Below are 18,221 nucleotides of genomic sequence, written 5' to 3'. Positions count from 1 at the left end.
TTGAGCGTGCTGCCGCGACAGTATATTTACGCCCATGATGATTTACCGTGCTCCTCGCAGGCGTTCTTTACCTGAACCGACACATGATCACCATCTTGGAGCAGAGCAACGAAAGACTGCTTATTTGCGCGAAAATTTCAATGTACATTTGCCTCTGAGTGTTGCAGTTACACAGCGGGCTTAGAGCTTGAAATTTTGGCATTTGTGCACTGTTCTGTACTTGGCTCCTCGCTACCACAAGTAGACAGAAGGCATAGTCATTGAGCCACAGTATGTTACAAAGCGTGAAAGGGCACGCCTTCCTTCTGCGGTGGACGTCGCTGATTCATTAGTGAGGATAATCCGTGACATGCATTGCAAATTGTAGGAATAGATTACTGCAACAGAGTTACATTTTGAGCGTGCTGCCGCGACAGTATATTTACGCCCGTGATGATTTACCGTGCTCCTCACAGGCGTTCTTTACCTGAACCGACCCATGATCACCATCTTGGAGCAGAGCGGCATAAAGGCCGAGGTGTTCCTGATGCTGCAGAACAAAATCCTCGATTCCTTCATCGACAGCATGATGGATCCCCATGAGGCCGCGCATGTGAGAAATTTTTTTCATCTTCGCAGCTTTTGTGCCATGTGTGGTGTCAGTGCACTGTTCTACGTATAACTGAAGCTCATGTACGACAGCCGATCCCATACTAGACGAATAACTGAACCCTATATACGACAGCTGATCCTATTTTAGTCGAATTACTGAAACCCATGTTCGACATCCGATCCCATTTTAGTCGCATTGAAGGATGGATTCAGGGTTTTGGAGACAGGGTCAACGACCTATGAAGTGGGAAGGTGCTTGTATACTGATAACGAAACTGTGCGCCTTACTAATTGTGCAGGTTCTCCGTTCCTACTGCGCCTTGCATCTCCCGTACAAGGAGCTGGCCGGCGTGGGCATTGACCTGACAGTCGAGCCCTTCTTTCGGGCTCTAGTTCGCGCCGTCAACAAGAAGGTCCTGAGTGAGTGAAACGCATGAGCTTAACCGCTTTTGTTCATTTCGTCGTCGGGGAAGAAGTGTAGAGAAGCAGCACCCTGGCCCTGACTTCGTCCTTTTGCCGATTAATTACGCTAATTTCCGGGATCTTTCAAAGTTATCTCAAATTTCCAATTTCTTCACCGGATCCTCCTTGTCAGTTTTGTGCGATGTTTAGCGCAAAAATAAGGTTCTTATTATGAGGCTAATGTTAATGTTACGGAAAATAGATTAAATGCTATAGGTGACACCATCGAGAACCTGTCGCTTGCATTAACCAGCCTATTGTGGTAATCGTTACAGTCGTTCCCTTTGCATCTAGCATAACCACACATTTCTGGAAGGTAGTATCTGGTCTTAAATGCCTTCAATCAGTGTCACAGTGAAAAGCAGAGATGTTTTGGACCCGTGTACGAGCCTTGTAATAGCCCACAAACGCATATACGGCAGCGAAATGACCGGCTTAACATTCAGCGAATTGACGACAAAGATTATGGTCAAGTCAAAGATTGCCCATAAAGATCAATGTTTCCTGAGGCAAAGAACTTCAGCTCGTAAGGCATTGAATGGCCCTCAGGGAGCTTGTCTGAACTTCTCTACAACAGCATGTGTGAACGACGAACCCTTGCCTCTTCACGCCGGATAATGTATACACCTTTTGCAGAGGAACTGAGGACCAAGGCTCGTATTCTGGTTCCTCCGAACTACGGGCGCACCATGTTTGGCGTGCTGGACGAGACCGGCACGCTCGAGTACGGACAGGTGTTTGTCCAGTACTCAAACGACATGCTGCAGTACAAGGTCAACGACCCTGCGACCATCCTCGAAGGTATCACAGCAACCTATTTTCGTGCTAGCAAGCATAGTGCAGCATTGTCTCGGTGCGTTTAGGCAGCACCTTTCATATTTTATTCGAAAGGATCCATTAATGTGAACGTGGTTGAAATGGTAGGGGAATAAAGTGCCCGAGTACATGCTTCGAAGGCATATGCAAACGTGCTGCGTGTTCGAGGGCTGTTGTCGCAGAAATATAGATTCTTGTAGTCGGATCTAAAAGTAGAATTCTCCGACGGTACTACCACGTTATTGTAGTCTGTATACATGAACGCACGCCTAATTTTCTCGTGTGCTGATTCTGAACGAAATTATCTTGTTTTGGCCTCGCTTGCGAGCTCCTTCTCTGGTTACGGCATTCTCATATCTGAAGCCGAAGCTAGGACTTACTAATGCTCAGTTGTCCAAGAAATGTCCCGGATATATCTTGTGAGATATCCGTGGTTTGCACGGATCGATGCTTCTATGTTGACAGCACCGGATACGCAATAGATATATACAGTGGTGAGGTACCCGTGCTTTGTGCGCAGCTAATCGCGGTAATCTTGAGGAACCGGCATCTGGAGCCGAAACAGCATACTATACTCGCCGCCAGCTTAAATGCCTATCTCTCTTTCTCGTGAGAGCGTGGTAAGACTGTGCATGGGAAAACCTTGCGCGTCGCCCTCGTAGCTTCACTGCATAGCCACAAAAAGCTGTCCACGAGTATATCCATTTTATTCATTGGCTTGGAATGAAAGGACTATTCTATTTTCGTTACATCGCACAGAGGAGCCGAAAGGTTGACGCATGAGATTGTTTTTTTTTTCACCTGAATTTTCAGCCGAACTTTGCATTAAAGTCACTGAGTATTCCATGCACGGTGGGATACGCAGGTGACGTGATCGTGACCAAGAACCCGTGCATGAACCCGGGCGACATCCGGAAGCTGGAGGCGGTGAATGTGCCGCAGTTGCATCACGTGCGCGACTGCATTGTCTTCCCTCAAAAGGGGGAGCGGCCACACCCCGACGAGATGGCCGGTACGCACCCTTCCTGGCGCGCTCCCTGTTGACACTGTGCTATGCGGAGACGGATGTAACCGTCGCTCTCTGCGCTTGTGACGGATAGCGTGCCTTAGTTTACGTGCGCGTTAGGTCAGGGCTCTGCCAAGGCCAGGACTCTGCGGGCTTTGACTGATGTATGTTGTGAGCATAGTCACAGCGTGAGAAAAAACGTACTGTGAGGTTCCATTACCTGAGGTATAAAATATTTCTCAGTTTCTCATTTCGGCGTCGCAACTATTCCTCCACTCACTGATCTCCGTTTAATTGGGTCATTAAGCAAGGACCTTCGCCATCACTGCTTTGACAGACGGCCGGACGCAGCTTGTTTCCAATGGTACCCCTTAATGTGGTCTCTACCTGTGCTTAGGTTCTGACCTGGATGGTGACGAGTACTCAGTGCTGTGGTACGAGGACCTCATCTTCAATAACAACTGCAATCCTATGCACTACCACAGCGACCCGCCAAAGGAACGAAAGGCGTCCATTGGGGTGAGCAATATTGCTTATTTTGTGGTCTCTTAGTCTGCTTAGTCTTAGTCTGGGGGGTGGGGTTGGGGAAGGGCTACATAATTCTGGATAAACTATTTTAGGTGCTATTAGTCCAGTTGTACCGACTGCAGTGTTGTCTATAATGAAATATATTCGAAATTTTTCAGCTACATCAACGGTCAGCGGTGGAATACGACGAAATCTGAATTGTCGCTGTATTTTTAACATTGATCACAAATGGGTTGTAATGGAGTATTAATTTGCTAGATGCGGCCTTTTGGTTCGAAAAGAGGCTGTAGTCGAGTTTTGGTTCCATTGTACAATAGACTGTAACAGCGGTGAACCTATTGTCTACGTTCCGAAATTTTACTTCCGTGTAGAAAGCAGAAATAAAGGACTCCTGGCAGCTCATTTTTCGCTCGCAAGAGGCAATGCTCTTTGCTCAATGGTGACATTACCTTGCAAACCTTGCGTCTTTTTGACCATTTTAGATTGGAGCGGTGGCTTGACCATCGGACTGTGTCCATAGTTGAATAAGACGAGCTGTCGGGCTAATTGTATCATGTTGGCTAACCAGTATGTGTGTCTTGTTGAGTATTGAGGTTTACTAATATGTGTGCCCTCGATGTTAACCAATATGACTGTGTGCAGCTAAGTCGACACAACCAAACCGATCCAAGCAGATGATTATTGGCTAAGGAAATCATCCAAAACTTTCTTAGGAACAAACTTGTCTGAGTTCCGGCGAGATGCGAGTGATGACGTCAAGAGAGTGTGCAGCATGGCTCACTTTAAATAATGACACCTTTGTGTAAGAAAACAAGCACATGTAACGCATTGCCGCGGCTTTGCTAGTGTATACGTAGTTGACTGGGAGGGGACGGCTGCTAAAAGTCTACATTTCTCGCCGGCTCAAAAGTAAAGTGAGCAGCACAGGCCTAAAAGGTTCCCGCTTGTGCTCGTTCCCTTAAAGGTGCCACCAAATATTTTGCACACGTGTAAAGACCCTGACCTTCAGTTTTCAGACGAATGTAAATGGACGGGGCATGAAATCTGTATATCCTCCGTCTCACGAGAGAACTTGCCATTCGTTTACGGTGGCCACAGGTCCAGGACATGGTGGAATTCTTTTGCCAGTACATCAAGGGTGACAAGATCGGCCTGATTGCCAACGCGCACCTCGTCTGGGCTGATATACTGGACAGCGGCATCAACTCGCACCGCTGCCGCGAACTGGCACGCAAATGTGCCGTCAATCTTGACTTCGCCAAGTGCGGTGACCTCAAGGGCTTTCAGAACTCTGAGAAGCCACCCATGTACCCGGACTTCATGGAGAAGCTGGACACGAAGAACACCTACTGTTCGCGCAAGGTTCTCGGGCAGCTCTACCGAAATTGCAAAAAGGTATACTTCCGCGTTTCCCAACTTGTGGCTCAGGCGACTGCAGTTACTCTAATGGCGAAGACGGCGGAATTAAACGAAAAACTCTGCTTTCGAGGATAGTGCAGTTCATAATGCCCACGTCTCTTCTGTAACTCGTGCTTGCTCCTGGTTGGTGTTGTTTGGCGCTGCCTTTACTCCCTGACTGCTCACTCAGGTGTTAGATCTCAGGGCCTCATCTGTGACTGTTCCAAGATGTTTAGGTTTCTCGTTTTCAAATGAGCGACAGGACTTCTGAAAGTGCCGATGTTTGCTTCAAAGCTGGAATCTGCAAGATCCCGGTTTGAAAACACTTGAGCAACGTTGCATCAACCTGTAGCTTAGGGCCACTGGAGCTCTTGCATGAACCTGTCGGTCTTTACGCAGGTTCAATTTATAACATAACATCAACTATGACAGAGCCGTGAAGCTTCTGACATGAAGGTTATATGTTTTCATGAATGATCGCATGTCGATCATTGCATAAGCAACTTATTTGTTGCGGCCGTGCTTTTTACACGATATTTAGCAATATATTTGACGGTCGGAACTGAATACGTTGCTCTATGTACATAGCACATAGTATATTCGAGATATACCCCATGGCTGCTTCTGGCGATGTACTTTGTACATTTTGTTCATCGACAGTGACGAGTAGAACTGTAGCGTTTGTTTGTATTCGAGATGCTCAAGAAGTCCGTTGAACTCTGGCGGCCTGTTTGGGTTTTTCGTTCTGTGTGTCATTGCTGGAGCACCAACCATCAGGGTGCAATTAATGAGCTTCTATACAACATGCCAGTGTTGCTAGGTAGAAGCGTTTTGACTTGTTTAACCTGCACTCGGTTGCTCTCTACCGACTACCGTTCAGTATTATCACGGGGAAAATCTTGTCACTTGTCGCATCTAGCAGTAGTTATGAGGTCTCAGGACCAGTGCTCCTCGACTATCGGGGACCAAAGTAACTGGCCTGTCCCTCGCGCCGAGGATCGACACCACCAGTGCACAGTCATGCGCGCTCGCATGCAATGTGGCACGTTTGTGAACTTGAAAAAGGAGGCCAGTTAATTTTTGTCCCCGATTGTACGTTCACGGATGCTGTTTGCATTGTTTAGTCTTGATGTGCTGAATGCGTGCAACACACTGTTGTGTCATCCTTGTGTGGTTCCGATGAACAGGTTGAACTGAGCACCGAGTGCCTTGAAGTGGTGGAAGAGAGCCTTCCGGACCCCCGACTAATGCTCGAGGGAAGAGAACAGTTCCTGAAAGAAGCCACGTCCGCCTATAAGCGGTACGCTTTAATGCCTCTGAACATTACACTATACGAAGTGTGTTGCACTAAAGGAGATGGCAGAAATTGCACCCTTTATCTTATTAGGCCAATGTGCTCTGACTACTGTGGGGTAAAAATGCGGTCATAAAACCATGGAAATCACTAGTCGTATTAGGCCTCTCTCAGTTAGTTGAAGCACAGACTGCTTCGGAGCCGTGGGTTGTGAATAATCTGTTTTTGCACTAGCGAGGCCTGTAAGGAATTAAAATAGCACGTGGGGAAATATTACCCCAATTTAGTGCTCACAGTTCTATTTTATTGACAAGTTTTTGTTATTTAACAGTCTCTACGGTAATACCAAGTCTCTATAATAGCAGGCACCATCAGCTTCATACTGACCTTACCACAACTGTTTCAACGAAGGGTGCTGAATATTTTCAAAATGACAACTTTATATACCATGGAGAGTACACAGCTTCTTGCAACATGTTGAAGGTCTTAGGCATTCAACAATTAGCGCCTTCTTTTATCCCCCGGCAGGAAAGACGGCGTAACTCAATGGGAATATATTAAGCTTGTAATATTGTGAAAACTGGAGAGTCCTGAGAGATTCTGCTCGAACATAGTTATTATCGTGGCCGACTCTTTCTTCTGGCTGCAAACTCTGACCTGCAAAAATGCTTCGTGCGCTCATGCCAACTATTTCCGACAGCCGTAGAAAAATAATGGGATGCACCAAACGACCAAAATTTCCTTGCTCATTTTTATTTTTTATCTCCACATGGTTGCAGCCGTCCGAACTAGGACCGTTTGTTAAAAATTCCCGTGCTTGCTCGCATCACTTGTACAGTTAAGTGACAGTACCTTATCGTTTTCGGTTGCTTGCATTTTCCATTACTTGCACCACCTGCACAGTTCATTGACAGTACACCATCATATTCCGTTTGTGTCAGCTTCATAGTTCAGTGATAGTACCTCATCCTTTTTAGTGGCCTGCTTCACCTTCACAGTTCTTCTTTACCTCAGTAAACATGGCACATACCCACGGGGGGGGGGGGGATTGGCCAAGGTGTAGTGGCATAAACAAAGAAATTTCCACGGGAGATTACGACAAAATTTTAGCACCAAGCATGTATTTTGAAAAATGTATCAATCAAATTGACGGAAGAATATTTAAATTTAAATAACACAGTATTTTGGTGAGAAAAAGAAGAGCTCGAATAATATTAAAAGAATTAGCAAATCAACCTACCAGTTGCAATTATCTATTCATGGAGAATCCCAAAAATTGAACCCAATGCAAATCTTTTGGCGCTCGCACCAAACGATAATAACTTTGGCAGAGATAATGGGAGCCCTAACCTGGAGAGAGGGACCTCCAGGCAAATCTTTCTCTGAAGTGCGAACTTTGTACAGTAGAGGAGAAAATGGTCTAAACAGATTCAACCTCCCCGCATTAGTCACATGGGTTTTTCGGTGTCAACCCACACCTGCATAGATATAAATTCAAATTGGGAATCCTGCACCGCAACCGCGTCATATTTACTTACACAGCCTGGATTTACATGAACGGACTTTCCAATTATATGCTAAGTGCTGATAATTAGTGTTATTTAGTAGGGGATCACGTAACCTGGCTGATATGTGTTGGAACCACTGAAACCTGGAAATCGCCAGCAGGCTGACATTCGGGGCATATAAGTGTCAATGAGCCGTCAGGAGCCGACCTTGCTACGTAATCAGCCACCTCATTTGAATGAATACCTGTATGGCCAAGGACCCAGACAAAACGGACATCCTTCAACGTGCATGGGACAAAAATCGCAGGAAACGGCTCAAAAAATCTTTTTTGAAGTTTCAAGGGAGACAAACTGACAAACAATCAGCGAGGATATTAACGTCAGACACATGACATGGAATTTTGTGCAGGCTCATTCCAAGAGCCAAAAATTCCACAAAGAATATAGGAATATAATCTGGGATGCGGACAGAATAGTTCCATGCGAGAAGCTGTGAAAAGATGGCAACTGCAGCTTTTTGGCAGTTGACGGAGGCGTCGGTAGAAAGCACCGTATGATAGGGGTATTCCTCTATGTGATCAGAGAGAAGACCATTTAAAATGTTTGCTGGCATGTGTTTTGCATGAGATGGGACGATGTGGTCAAAATGGAATTCCACAGCTGCCGGCGTGTCGTCAACCCACTGGAAAGAACTGCGATCAACAGCAATCGGTGTTAAAAAGTTCTGTACTAACATAATTTGTGGCATTTGATACCGTGGCCAATGATGAGAAAAGAATACGGCCGGCTGAGACACAAAAATAGGAGTGCTGACATTAGTCACCGGGTCCATCGACTTGAGGAAGGCTCGCACCGTGAATATTTGAAAGCGGGAATTTAGATCAGGGATATGAGCTTCCAGATAAAGCAGGGCGTTTGAAAATTATTTTGGGAGGCCAAGGCAGAGACGTAGAGCTCGCCTTTCTAGTAAGATTAAGGATTGAATCTTGTAGTTTGCGCTACCAGAGAACAGAATGCAACCAAATTCAAGTATAGGTCTTACATAGGCTTTGTATAGTAACAATAATGTTTCGCGGCGCATCCCAAACTTTTTATTGGCGATTCTTGTCAGCCGGCCTGGAGCGCGTTCTCCTTTAAGAAGGCTGCAATCTAATGCAGGGTGATCAGTAACACCTAGATATTTTACGGATTCCACTTGTGGAATCAGGTTAGAGTGATGGACTAATGAAATGTGCAAAGGCGTGTCTGGAGGAAATACCAAAACGCTGCATTTGTCTACATTCAGGGTTAAATTATTACCCTGCAACCATACTCTAAGAGCATCCAAATATCCCTGCAGAATCTGGTAAAGCAAATGGATATCCCTGGACGAGGCGAAAAAAGCTATGTGATCTGCATACATCACAGATCAGGACGAATGGACGAATTATATCAGGACGAATGGGGATGCCACTGAGCAAAATATTAAAAAGCAGCGGGGATAGCACCGATCTTTGCGGAAAACCTCTTCATTGATAATATGTATTAGAACATAGGGTTCACTCAGTGCAATAAAGGTATATGTCCTTGAGAAATTCAGATATGCACGCATAAATGCAGGTTGGAGGTTGTTACTGAGCAAGTCTGTTAAGCAAAAAAGTATGTTCTACGCTGTCTTAGACCTGTGCTACATCAAGAGTGCCCAAAGCTGAAACTTCCCTTCTGTGTAGCGAAAGCCGAATTCTGCTCTCTAGATCCACATGTGCGGACCATATAGAGCATCCGCGGCGAAAGCCAATCTGGGCTGAGCTGAGACCATTGACGTCATGAATATGTTTTGTGAAGTGACTGTGCACTGTTCTTTCTAATAATTTGACTAAGTTTGAAGTCAGCTCAATTGGCCAAACATTATCTAAGACGTATCCTTTTCCTGCATGTTTCATGAATAAAATCATTTCCGCTGTCTTCGAAATGTTTGGAATCGATGCATTTTCCAACGAAGCATTGACCATATCTAAGAGGTCGCTTGTAAAATCTTGGGGTAAAATTTTAATCGTACCAACAGTGACACAATCTGGTCAAGGACCTGCAGGATGCAACATTGCCAGGACTGAGAGGAGCTCTGATGCATCAACCTCGGTATAATCCGAAGATGGTGAGATTGTGCACAAAGGGACGTTTCTCTGCATCTGGAAGCGTAATGGCAATCCCTGAGCAATACGCTCCATGGTTTCCTGAGCCTTTGTGGTGATAACACTGTTGAACTAGTGAGGAGAGAGACTACTGAACTCTTGTTATGCGCCATGAATCTATACAGGGCCTTCCGATTGCGAGGATTTGAAAGTTATGTGTTTAAATTTTGGTTATGTTCCTCCTTGGCTTTTGCAGTTGTTCTTTTGAAAGATGCTGAGAAGAATTTGTAACTAAACCAGTTAGCTGGACTCTGGTTGCAGAATAGCCGGTGCCAGGCCCCTTTTCTGCGACGATAGGCCTTCTCACTTTCTTCTGTCCACCAAGGAGACGGCTGTTTATTAGAGACTGCTGTGGGTACAGCGAATATTGAGAGGTCTACTGCATTTTACAAAAATGAAACCGTCTGCTGAGCTCTGTCTTCCCAGCTTGTACTATAGAGTTAAATGAGGAAGACATCAGATTTTTATAGATATGGTGGTTGACAATTTTATGGGTTACACAACTAGCTTTGAGCGGAGATAACCGGATAGTGAATGTTATAGGAAGGTGATCACTAGATGTACCCGAATCCTCTGTCGACCAGTCAGTCACCTCTAGCCTACCTGCTGATACTGTTAAGTCAATGGTAGAGCGAGAAACCCCTCGCATAAAGGTTATTTCTCTAGAATTGCAGCAGCGTACAGAATTTGCAGACAGCCACGACCAGAGAAGCTTGCCACAGGAATCAGTACGACTTCCCAGTCACCATGGTGAGAGTTAAAATCCCCTGCGATGGCTGCACTGCTTGTGCCTGTCACCAAGCTGTCTAAAGAGTCTGTCCTCTGTGCACCTAAAGGAAAATAGAGGTTAGCAATTGTAATATCGACGCAATGCGGAAATAAAATTTTGATCGCTAGAAGGTCACAGTCAGGGAGAATTTTCTTAGAGATAGATGCCTGATGACACAAATGTTTAGATAGCATGGTTACCAATCCGTCTCCCCTGCCAACATTTCGATCTGACCTGAAAACTCGAAAGTTCCTCATTTAAAACGATTTACAAGGTGATAACCAAGTTTCTTGTAGAAGCACAATATATCAGGTTTATGTTTGTGAATAAGTATTTCTAGATCTGGAAGAGAAGACAATACGGATCGGCAATTCCATTTTAACACTTTAATACCTGCCATGATTAATGACCAATTGAAGAGGTAGAAACCGTCTCTTTAAGGATGTAAACATGGGGAAGAAGTTTGGGTGGTCCTTTTTTAGCTTTCATCTGTGGAGAACTAGAATTAGTGACGAGGAAGCAAGGCGCTTGAGCGTAGGGCACGACATTTCGACATCTGTGTGCAGGTGTCAGTGCGACATGCACTGCTAGGAACAGAGATGTTAGGTGGGACCTGGGGTGCATCAGGAGGTGATTTTGAGTGGTCCTGCACAAGCTGAAACAGATGCAGACGTTGCTGAAAGGACGGTTGTTGATGGTGACACAGATTGAACTACAACAAACTGAGCCACCGCCTCAGAAAATGTGTTGAGCATTCGCTCAACCACATCATTTAGGGCTTTTTACACTGTGGTCACAGTTGAGGCAGTCTTGTTGGACTCAATCTCCCCAACAGAAGCGCGCACACGACTAGCGTATGAGACTTTCCTGTTAAGAGCAGCGTAGGCATCGACTCTAGAGCACCGGTTCTCTTTGATAATGTCCAACAAGCTACGCTCTTCACTACGTTTTGCGCAATTGGCATCATCAGCTGAGTGAATGTTGCTGCAGATGCAATGAGGCTGCTCTGAGGTGCAGTTATCAGCAGAATGACCTTCTCCATATAAATGGCAAGGGGTCTCCGACTTGAATGCTTTGCCGCTATGCCCGAACCGAGAGCAGTTGATGCATTGAAGAGGGCGGGGTTCTAGTGGGTCCACAAGGTAAACAATTGGCCAGATTTTAGTTCAGAAGGGCAGGAAGAGCCAGCAAAAGTTGTTATTACAGATTCAGCAGCAAGACATGAGCCATTTGCCTCTCTACTACAGCGGTAGACTTAAAGGACCCCAAGTCCTGCATCCGGAAATTCTTCTAGAATTTCGTGCAGAAATGGTGCTGGGTCAACACCACGTACGATACCATTGAAACATGCAAGCTGTTCAGGAATGAATGCTTTCACCGGCAATGAGCTGGAAATTTTGCACTAAAGCAAGTTAGCAACACAATAGGCGCCTGAGGGCTTGCACACAATGCCTGAATGGCCAAATTGACGCATTTCAGAGATCTGCAGATAATGGACTGTCAATGGTCTTAGCTCCTGTTGATTTAGTTGGGGGGTTTTCATTTTGTTTGCACCCTCACCGATTGGGACGAGATCCACGGGAATTGCATCAATGCCATTTTTTGGAAGGACTCAAGCGGCAGGCTTTGGGCTGGCAAGCTGGCAAACCAAGCTGCCAACCTTTCACCTGGGGAGGTCAACGACATCTTTCAGCAAAACGCACCGTCAGATTCACATGAACTGTGCCTTAACCTACACCTTGGCCAAAACCCCCTCACATAGTGCGGGCTCACCAATGATGAACAAGCCGGAACCACCAGGAGAACCAGAGAACAGCAGCTGCCAGCAAAACACATCAGCCAAGCAAACTTCTTCCTCCCCGTTTCCAGTCACAAATCACAGTTCAGTGACAGTGCTTCATCCTTTTTCATTGCTCCAGGTATGCAAAGAAGATTCGGGCACTGCTGAAGTCGTACCGGATCGAAACCGAAAGCGAGGCTTTCTCCGGGGCTGTGTCCAAGCTCAGCAAATATATGAAGGAGAACGACCCTACGGACATGGCCATGGTGCTCGAGAGCCAGGTCGAGCATGTGGTGCGCCGAACGCGCGAAGAGTTTTTCGCTGAGCAGCTCGACGAGGCTCACGAGAAGCTTAAGGCCTCCGCCTGGTACCAGGTGAGGCGTACTGCGCTTTCAATCTGGTATTGAGCTGTGCTATCGTCAGTGCATATTGAGGGAAGCTGGGCATTCGAACAAACGAGCCGAAAAAAAATATGGCTCATGAACGCAACGATAAAGGCTGCCGCTTTATAATCTTGACAACGGTGTTGTAGTCGTTTCACTTTCTTTGTCCTTCGCTTTGTTATTTAGCCATATGTAGAACTTAATGGCTGAAATAACATCTCAGGGAGGAATACCAGCACCCGCAGATTTAACGCGGATGGTGAAGCATGTGGCTTGGAGGACTGACCCCAGTGCCACGGAGCGTTGGCCGTTATGTCTGAGACCATGTTGCACAGTGTGTTTGCAGCGGCTGACGATAACGGGTGGCCATAGGATGGCCTGCCGTCTCTATCGTCGTTAACGGTGCTGATGTCACTCGAAGAGACACGCTCGATAAATCTTGTTAAGCTTGCGGGCGGTGTCACAATGCAAGATAGGAGATATATCTGTATTACAAATTAACTTTCATTTGCGGTTGAGTGTGCGTGTCTGCATGTGCAAAAGGAGCCGATGTCACATCACGCCCTTAAAGGTGGAGGTGCAGTGTCTCCGCAAAATTTTCAGCGTCTTTTGAAGACATTTCACTGCGATGCATGTTTTGCCAAAGGTCCATGGTCTTGCTTCGGCGTGTTTCGTTCGACGCGACTGCACACTGAACACCTTACGGCGACTAGTTTAAGGCTAACACCTTGTGGAAGACACATTGTAAATGTATTATGCTGTGTCGGGGAGCAGGTGACGTACGAGCTTCAGTCCTCCGAAGGTGGCATCCAGAGCTTCCCCTGGGTGGTGTGCGATGTGCTCATGCGCATCGTGGTCAACACGTCCTCTTGCCTCCCTGTGCCGGCATCGCGCAACAGCTTCTGCCAACGACTCGGGGCGCTGCTGCTTGGCCTGCCGCACCCTGGTGGCGGTGACCAGGACGGCACACAGCACGGCGACACGCAGGTGCTTACCAACCTGCTCAGGCTCATGTACGACTGGATCGACTCCAGTCGCGAGTTTCTCTTTGTCAAGAACACAGAGGAGTTGGGCGTCTACAAGAGTATCATGCGCGAGGCCTGTTTTAAGGTGCGTGATGGCAGCAAAAAAGCTGCGTTGGGTGGATTTCCTGGGCTACGAGACCAAAGAGTAGACCTACAAGCTAGAGGGCTTGGCTCCTTTATGTGCTTCGTGCATAAGGTTCTTTTCTGCATCGCCGTTTGCTGCCTAGAGTTCGCCATCCAACGGCCGTAAGAAGCGGGGTGGAGGCAGCAATGTGGTTCGCCTGTTCGAACAAAACTCAGTCTGTTTTTTAAACATAAACGTAGCATACAGCTACATGTGGCAGCTTTGAAAGGAGGCGCCATGTGCTGTTGTATGGGAAGCTTGCGAAGTGCTGGCATTTTGTTTCGTGTTCTGATATCACAGCTGCGTCGATGGTCTACCAGGATGATGATGACGACCTTGTAACTCGGTATAGGCGCCAATTTGTGTTGTGTGGTATGAATATAACATTTTAACATAGCACCCACGTACTGGGCATGTACCGGATGAGCTGCTCTTGGCCAGCGGTAAAGTAGACGCACCTGCATTAGACAATCGGCTGGTACGATCACGACTGGGATAGTACGTCTCCGCTGTCATAACTGAGTAATAACGAGCAGTCATTCTACACTGACGATTTCTCCTGCCTTATGTTCGGCTTTTTTTAAAACAACAGGGAAATGTGCACGATTGGGCACGTAACCTGGATTGAGGTTTATTTTGTGAAAATCCCGAGAGCTTAAGTAGGCTGAGAGGGTATTTACAAGCTCCTTCAAGACATTTCGCACGCTCCCAGTATGAAGTGAAGGCGACTCTGTGTGGTAACACAGTAAGCGAATGTCATCGCTCTACCAAGAAAAACGTATTCGTAGATAAATGCACTTAAATATTGTGTGCCATCCTCAGCGTGGGGGAGTTATCGGTGGAGGCTCACTATTCACCTCCCATCACAGGTGTCCCGCTCCATCTCGAGGGACATGCCGCCGCACAAGCTGGTGATCCTGTGCCTGCGCTTTGCGTGCGCATGGTGCCTCAAGATCTTCCAGGGCGGAAGCGACGGGGAGGTGATCTCCAAGGAGTGCCGGCGCCGCTACCGGCTGGGACACCTGGCCCTGATCACGCTCAACCGACTTTCCATGTCCGGCAACCTTGCCTACCTGCGCAGGGCACCCGAGGGGTGCCCCTCCACAGAGCTGATCAGGTATATTTCACACCTTTCTTCTAAACTGGAGTGACGTCGCTTGAAGAACTGAATGAATCCAGTGACGTCAAGGTGCATTTGCCCTTAACGCTGTGACGTTACCGAACTCGCCTGTGAAACCTGTGAACAACCAGTGTTTGGTGCTTTCCGGTGTCGCCGACATCATCAGGAATATGTCCGGGTTGGCCAGGCAATCCTGACATCGAGGCGCACTTAAGCCTCAGATGGAGATTGAAACGGCCTGTACAAAATTATTTGCAAATAATTATTGTCTCTGTGCAGCGGTGGGTCGAGCTCATTGTCATGATTACTAGGCCTGTGGACCTCTTTCAAGGCAAAGAAACTGACACAGGATTTTTTCTGTTACCCTTTAAAGGGGAGAACAATCAAAATACGTAGCAGACAGCTTCTAAAGATTTCCAGGCAGCAGCGGAGGCATCGATTCCTGTTTTGAGCAAGGGTACTGCTGGGAATTCTGTACCAGTAATGCTCCTCTCTCCTATTGACTCAAACCCGGAATTGGTCGTTAAACATTCGCGTCACCTTTGTTGAGGGCTTACGTTGTGCTCATGTTCTACGGAACCTTAACGTAGAACACCACTGACACAGGAAAGACGTCCGTGAGTCTGTGAACATTTTTCCGTGCGCACCGCTGCATGCTTACGCAGTTCACAAGGAGTCTAAGGAGAGCAAAGATGTAGGCCAATTGGTGAGGCCTAGTTGCTTGGGAATACACTGCACATTCATCAGATATTGCATCAATCGGCGATAATCGTCATATATTCATTACCCTCCTCAATGCCTTGCTTTCATGCTTTCCTTGAGGTGTTTTCTAACGAAACGCTAACGAACCGTGCCATGAGCCCCAATTGGCAGGCTGTGTGACTGCCGTTTGTTACGTGTGTACGTTACCTGCATGCTTGGAGAAGTGCTATAAAATCGGCATACGCCGTCTCAGTGCCATTTATTGAGGAAGTTAACAGAAACAGCCACTGCATGTTTCGCAAATCCAACCTGCGAATTTACAGCTTTTTTAAAGCACCCTTACTCGCAGTGCATCGATATTTGTGTTCACCGCAGTATCCTGAAATGCGTTAATAGTAGTCTGTCAACCTGTTGGCTGTCCCCAGGATTTACATCAACCGGGAAGACGAAGAATTCTTCGAAATCCTGCGCCGCTACGAGGACATCATCAAGAAGATCATGATGGACTGGTCCGGCGTTGAGGACATCCAGTGTGACCTCAAGACGGACCGTATGGACGAGTGGTTTCTCCAGCTAATGGTCACCGGGAGCCGCTGGGCGCTGGAGCGCCTCAAGGAGATCGTTGTCTACCCGTCTTTCCGCGAGGTGCTTTTGCTCGCGTTCGAGCGGGAGAAGAACGCCATCGGTGGAACACTAGAGTGATTGCCTTGATGCTTTGCACCAGCAACAGAATTTTTCTTGAAGGTGTCTAGGTTGGCAGCCCCCTAGCCAGGGGGCATGGTGAGGCTGTGGCCGGTTGGCGATGCTTCTGGAGGGCAGCTGACTTTCCCACTGTGTCTTTGGATTTGATTTTACTGTTGCTTTTTTGCTCTGCTGCTGCATGGGCTTCTGGTGTGTGGAGGCAGGCGGGTTGGTGATGGATGCATGGTTCTTGTGGAGGGCAGAGTAGGGAGGTCTTTGGCACTTCTTGAGGGTTCACATGGAGAAAATTTCTTGTCTTCACACAGATAACGCTGCCCTTAGTGCTATTGTTGCAAACTTTTTTTTTACTTGGCAATTACAACTTCCTGGAAACGCCAATAAATGGCTACAGCGACGTGGCATGTGTCCTTTCCACAGGCTCTTTGATAAATCAGAGCATAGCGACGGATTCATTGTGCGATTCAGTATCTTGGATCACCCACCGGTCACCCAAGATGCAATGAACGTGTTAAAGCATCATTTTGGGTGTTTTCTCAAATCCTCTTGCCAATATATTAGGATATAGAATTTATTTATTTATTTATTTATTTCAATAACTAAAAGGCCCCTGTGGCGGTAGAGAAGGAGTGGAGTGCAATAATATATTTATCATCATAACACAGGAATTGCAGCAATTTAGCAGCAATAGAGGAATTGCGGCAAAACAGCGGCAATTTCATTTCAAGTTTATTTCGTTTGTTGCAGTGACAGTTTATACCGTTGAAATGTATGGCATTAGTGAGTTGCATTTTCCCTTTCTCGTGTGGTCTGCTGATGTGCCTTCCAAAGGAGAAAGCCAAAGCATAATGCTAAGAAAGTGAGCAGCAAGAGGGATACCCAGCGTGGATCATTGGGGATGTGGTTGAAGGGGAGCGGGTAGCAAGGCTGACGGACTCTCCATGCGTGCTCGAAGTGCCTTCAGCCGACAAGGAGTCCGAGCTGTGGTAACTCAGGCTTGGGAGTAGGAGACAGGGAATGAATTGGTTGTGAGGAAGGTTTCCAGCCTTGCAAGGAGTTTTGAAAGAGTGAGCGATGAAGCTTTTACTGATGGTTTACCTTATGGCTGACATGCAACTACGAATGCCACATACACGAGTGGTGACAGCTTTGCTCTTATGCTGCATGCCACTGAAATGAACATGAGCTAAATGGGCTCCATACAAACATTTTGTGTTGTGTTTGTGATATTTTATGCACTTTATGAGCACACCAATATTTTTGTTAGTCATGAAACAGTCTTCTACGTACGTTTGTTGTGTAAAGTATTTGCCCCTTATTTCATATAGTGGTGTTGGTTTGTTCGGTTAAGAGTCTGGCTGTTCCTCTATGAGACCTTTATGAATCTGCGCTGACCAAAGATAACGGTGGTGTGGAGGATGGTTTGTCCCCTGTCGTTGCTTAAGCCTGTTCAGCCATTCGCCATGCATTGGGAATAAAAATATTTTGCAAAAGTTCTGGCTCTTGTCTGTGCTGAGAGAGTGGGTGGGCACACTCAAGCTTTATCCATGAGTATCATCATAAAGATCAGAGATTACTTAGCACCGTTAGGGACAAGTTGCCCCATTCGCCTCTGTTATGTTGTAAAACGATTTAAAGTTGCACTGAAGAGGAATCTGAACTCAGCTTTTTACCACGGGAACTCTATCTACACGTTCTGGGCATTCTTAGAAACTTCTATTTATTGTCCTGTGCTGCCAATTACCCTAAATAAATTGGAATTAACGTACCGGCTCGCGCCTTTTTTGAACTCAACGCGGTAGGGAGGAGGAGTCAACTAACGCGTCGAGTCCGCGGCGGCTTGTC

At 46.7% G+C, this 18,221-nt stretch overlaps 1 protein-coding gene across 1 annotated transcript in view; it reads left to right on the top strand.

Annotated features, from left to right (window-relative positions):
- LOC144112791 (uncharacterized) overlaps positions 1–17,864 on the top strand; it is a 29,122-nt gene extending 11,258 nt beyond the window's left edge. The window contains exons 8-18 of the mRNA XM_077645602.1: positions 456–592; positions 891–1,011; positions 1,690–1,854; positions 2,735–2,881; positions 3,273–3,394; positions 4,502–4,798; positions 5,989–6,101; positions 12,463–12,697; positions 13,481–13,816; positions 14,725–14,972; positions 16,103–17,864. Of these exons, the coding sequence (XP_077501728.1) occupies positions 456–592; positions 891–1,011; positions 1,690–1,854; positions 2,735–2,881; positions 3,273–3,394; positions 4,502–4,798; positions 5,989–6,101; positions 12,463–12,697; positions 13,481–13,816; positions 14,725–14,972; positions 16,103–16,379 (2,198 nt within the window). The 3' untranslated portion in view covers positions 16,380–17,864. The remainder of the gene's footprint in view (positions 1–455; positions 593–890; positions 1,012–1,689; positions 1,855–2,734; positions 2,882–3,272; positions 3,395–4,501; positions 4,799–5,988; positions 6,102–12,462; positions 12,698–13,480; positions 13,817–14,724; positions 14,973–16,102) is intronic.
- Positions 17,865–18,221: the final 357 nt, after the last annotated feature.

The sequence above is a fragment of the Amblyomma americanum genome, chromosome 1, assembly GCF_052857255.1.
Source record: "Amblyomma americanum isolate KBUSLIRL-KWMA chromosome 1, ASM5285725v1, whole genome shotgun sequence".
NCBI lineage: Eukaryota > Metazoa > Arthropoda > Arachnida > Ixodida > Ixodidae > Amblyomma > Amblyomma americanum.
The sequence above is the reverse complement of the archived record's forward strand: the minus strand, read 5'-3'. Positions and strand labels throughout refer to the sequence as shown.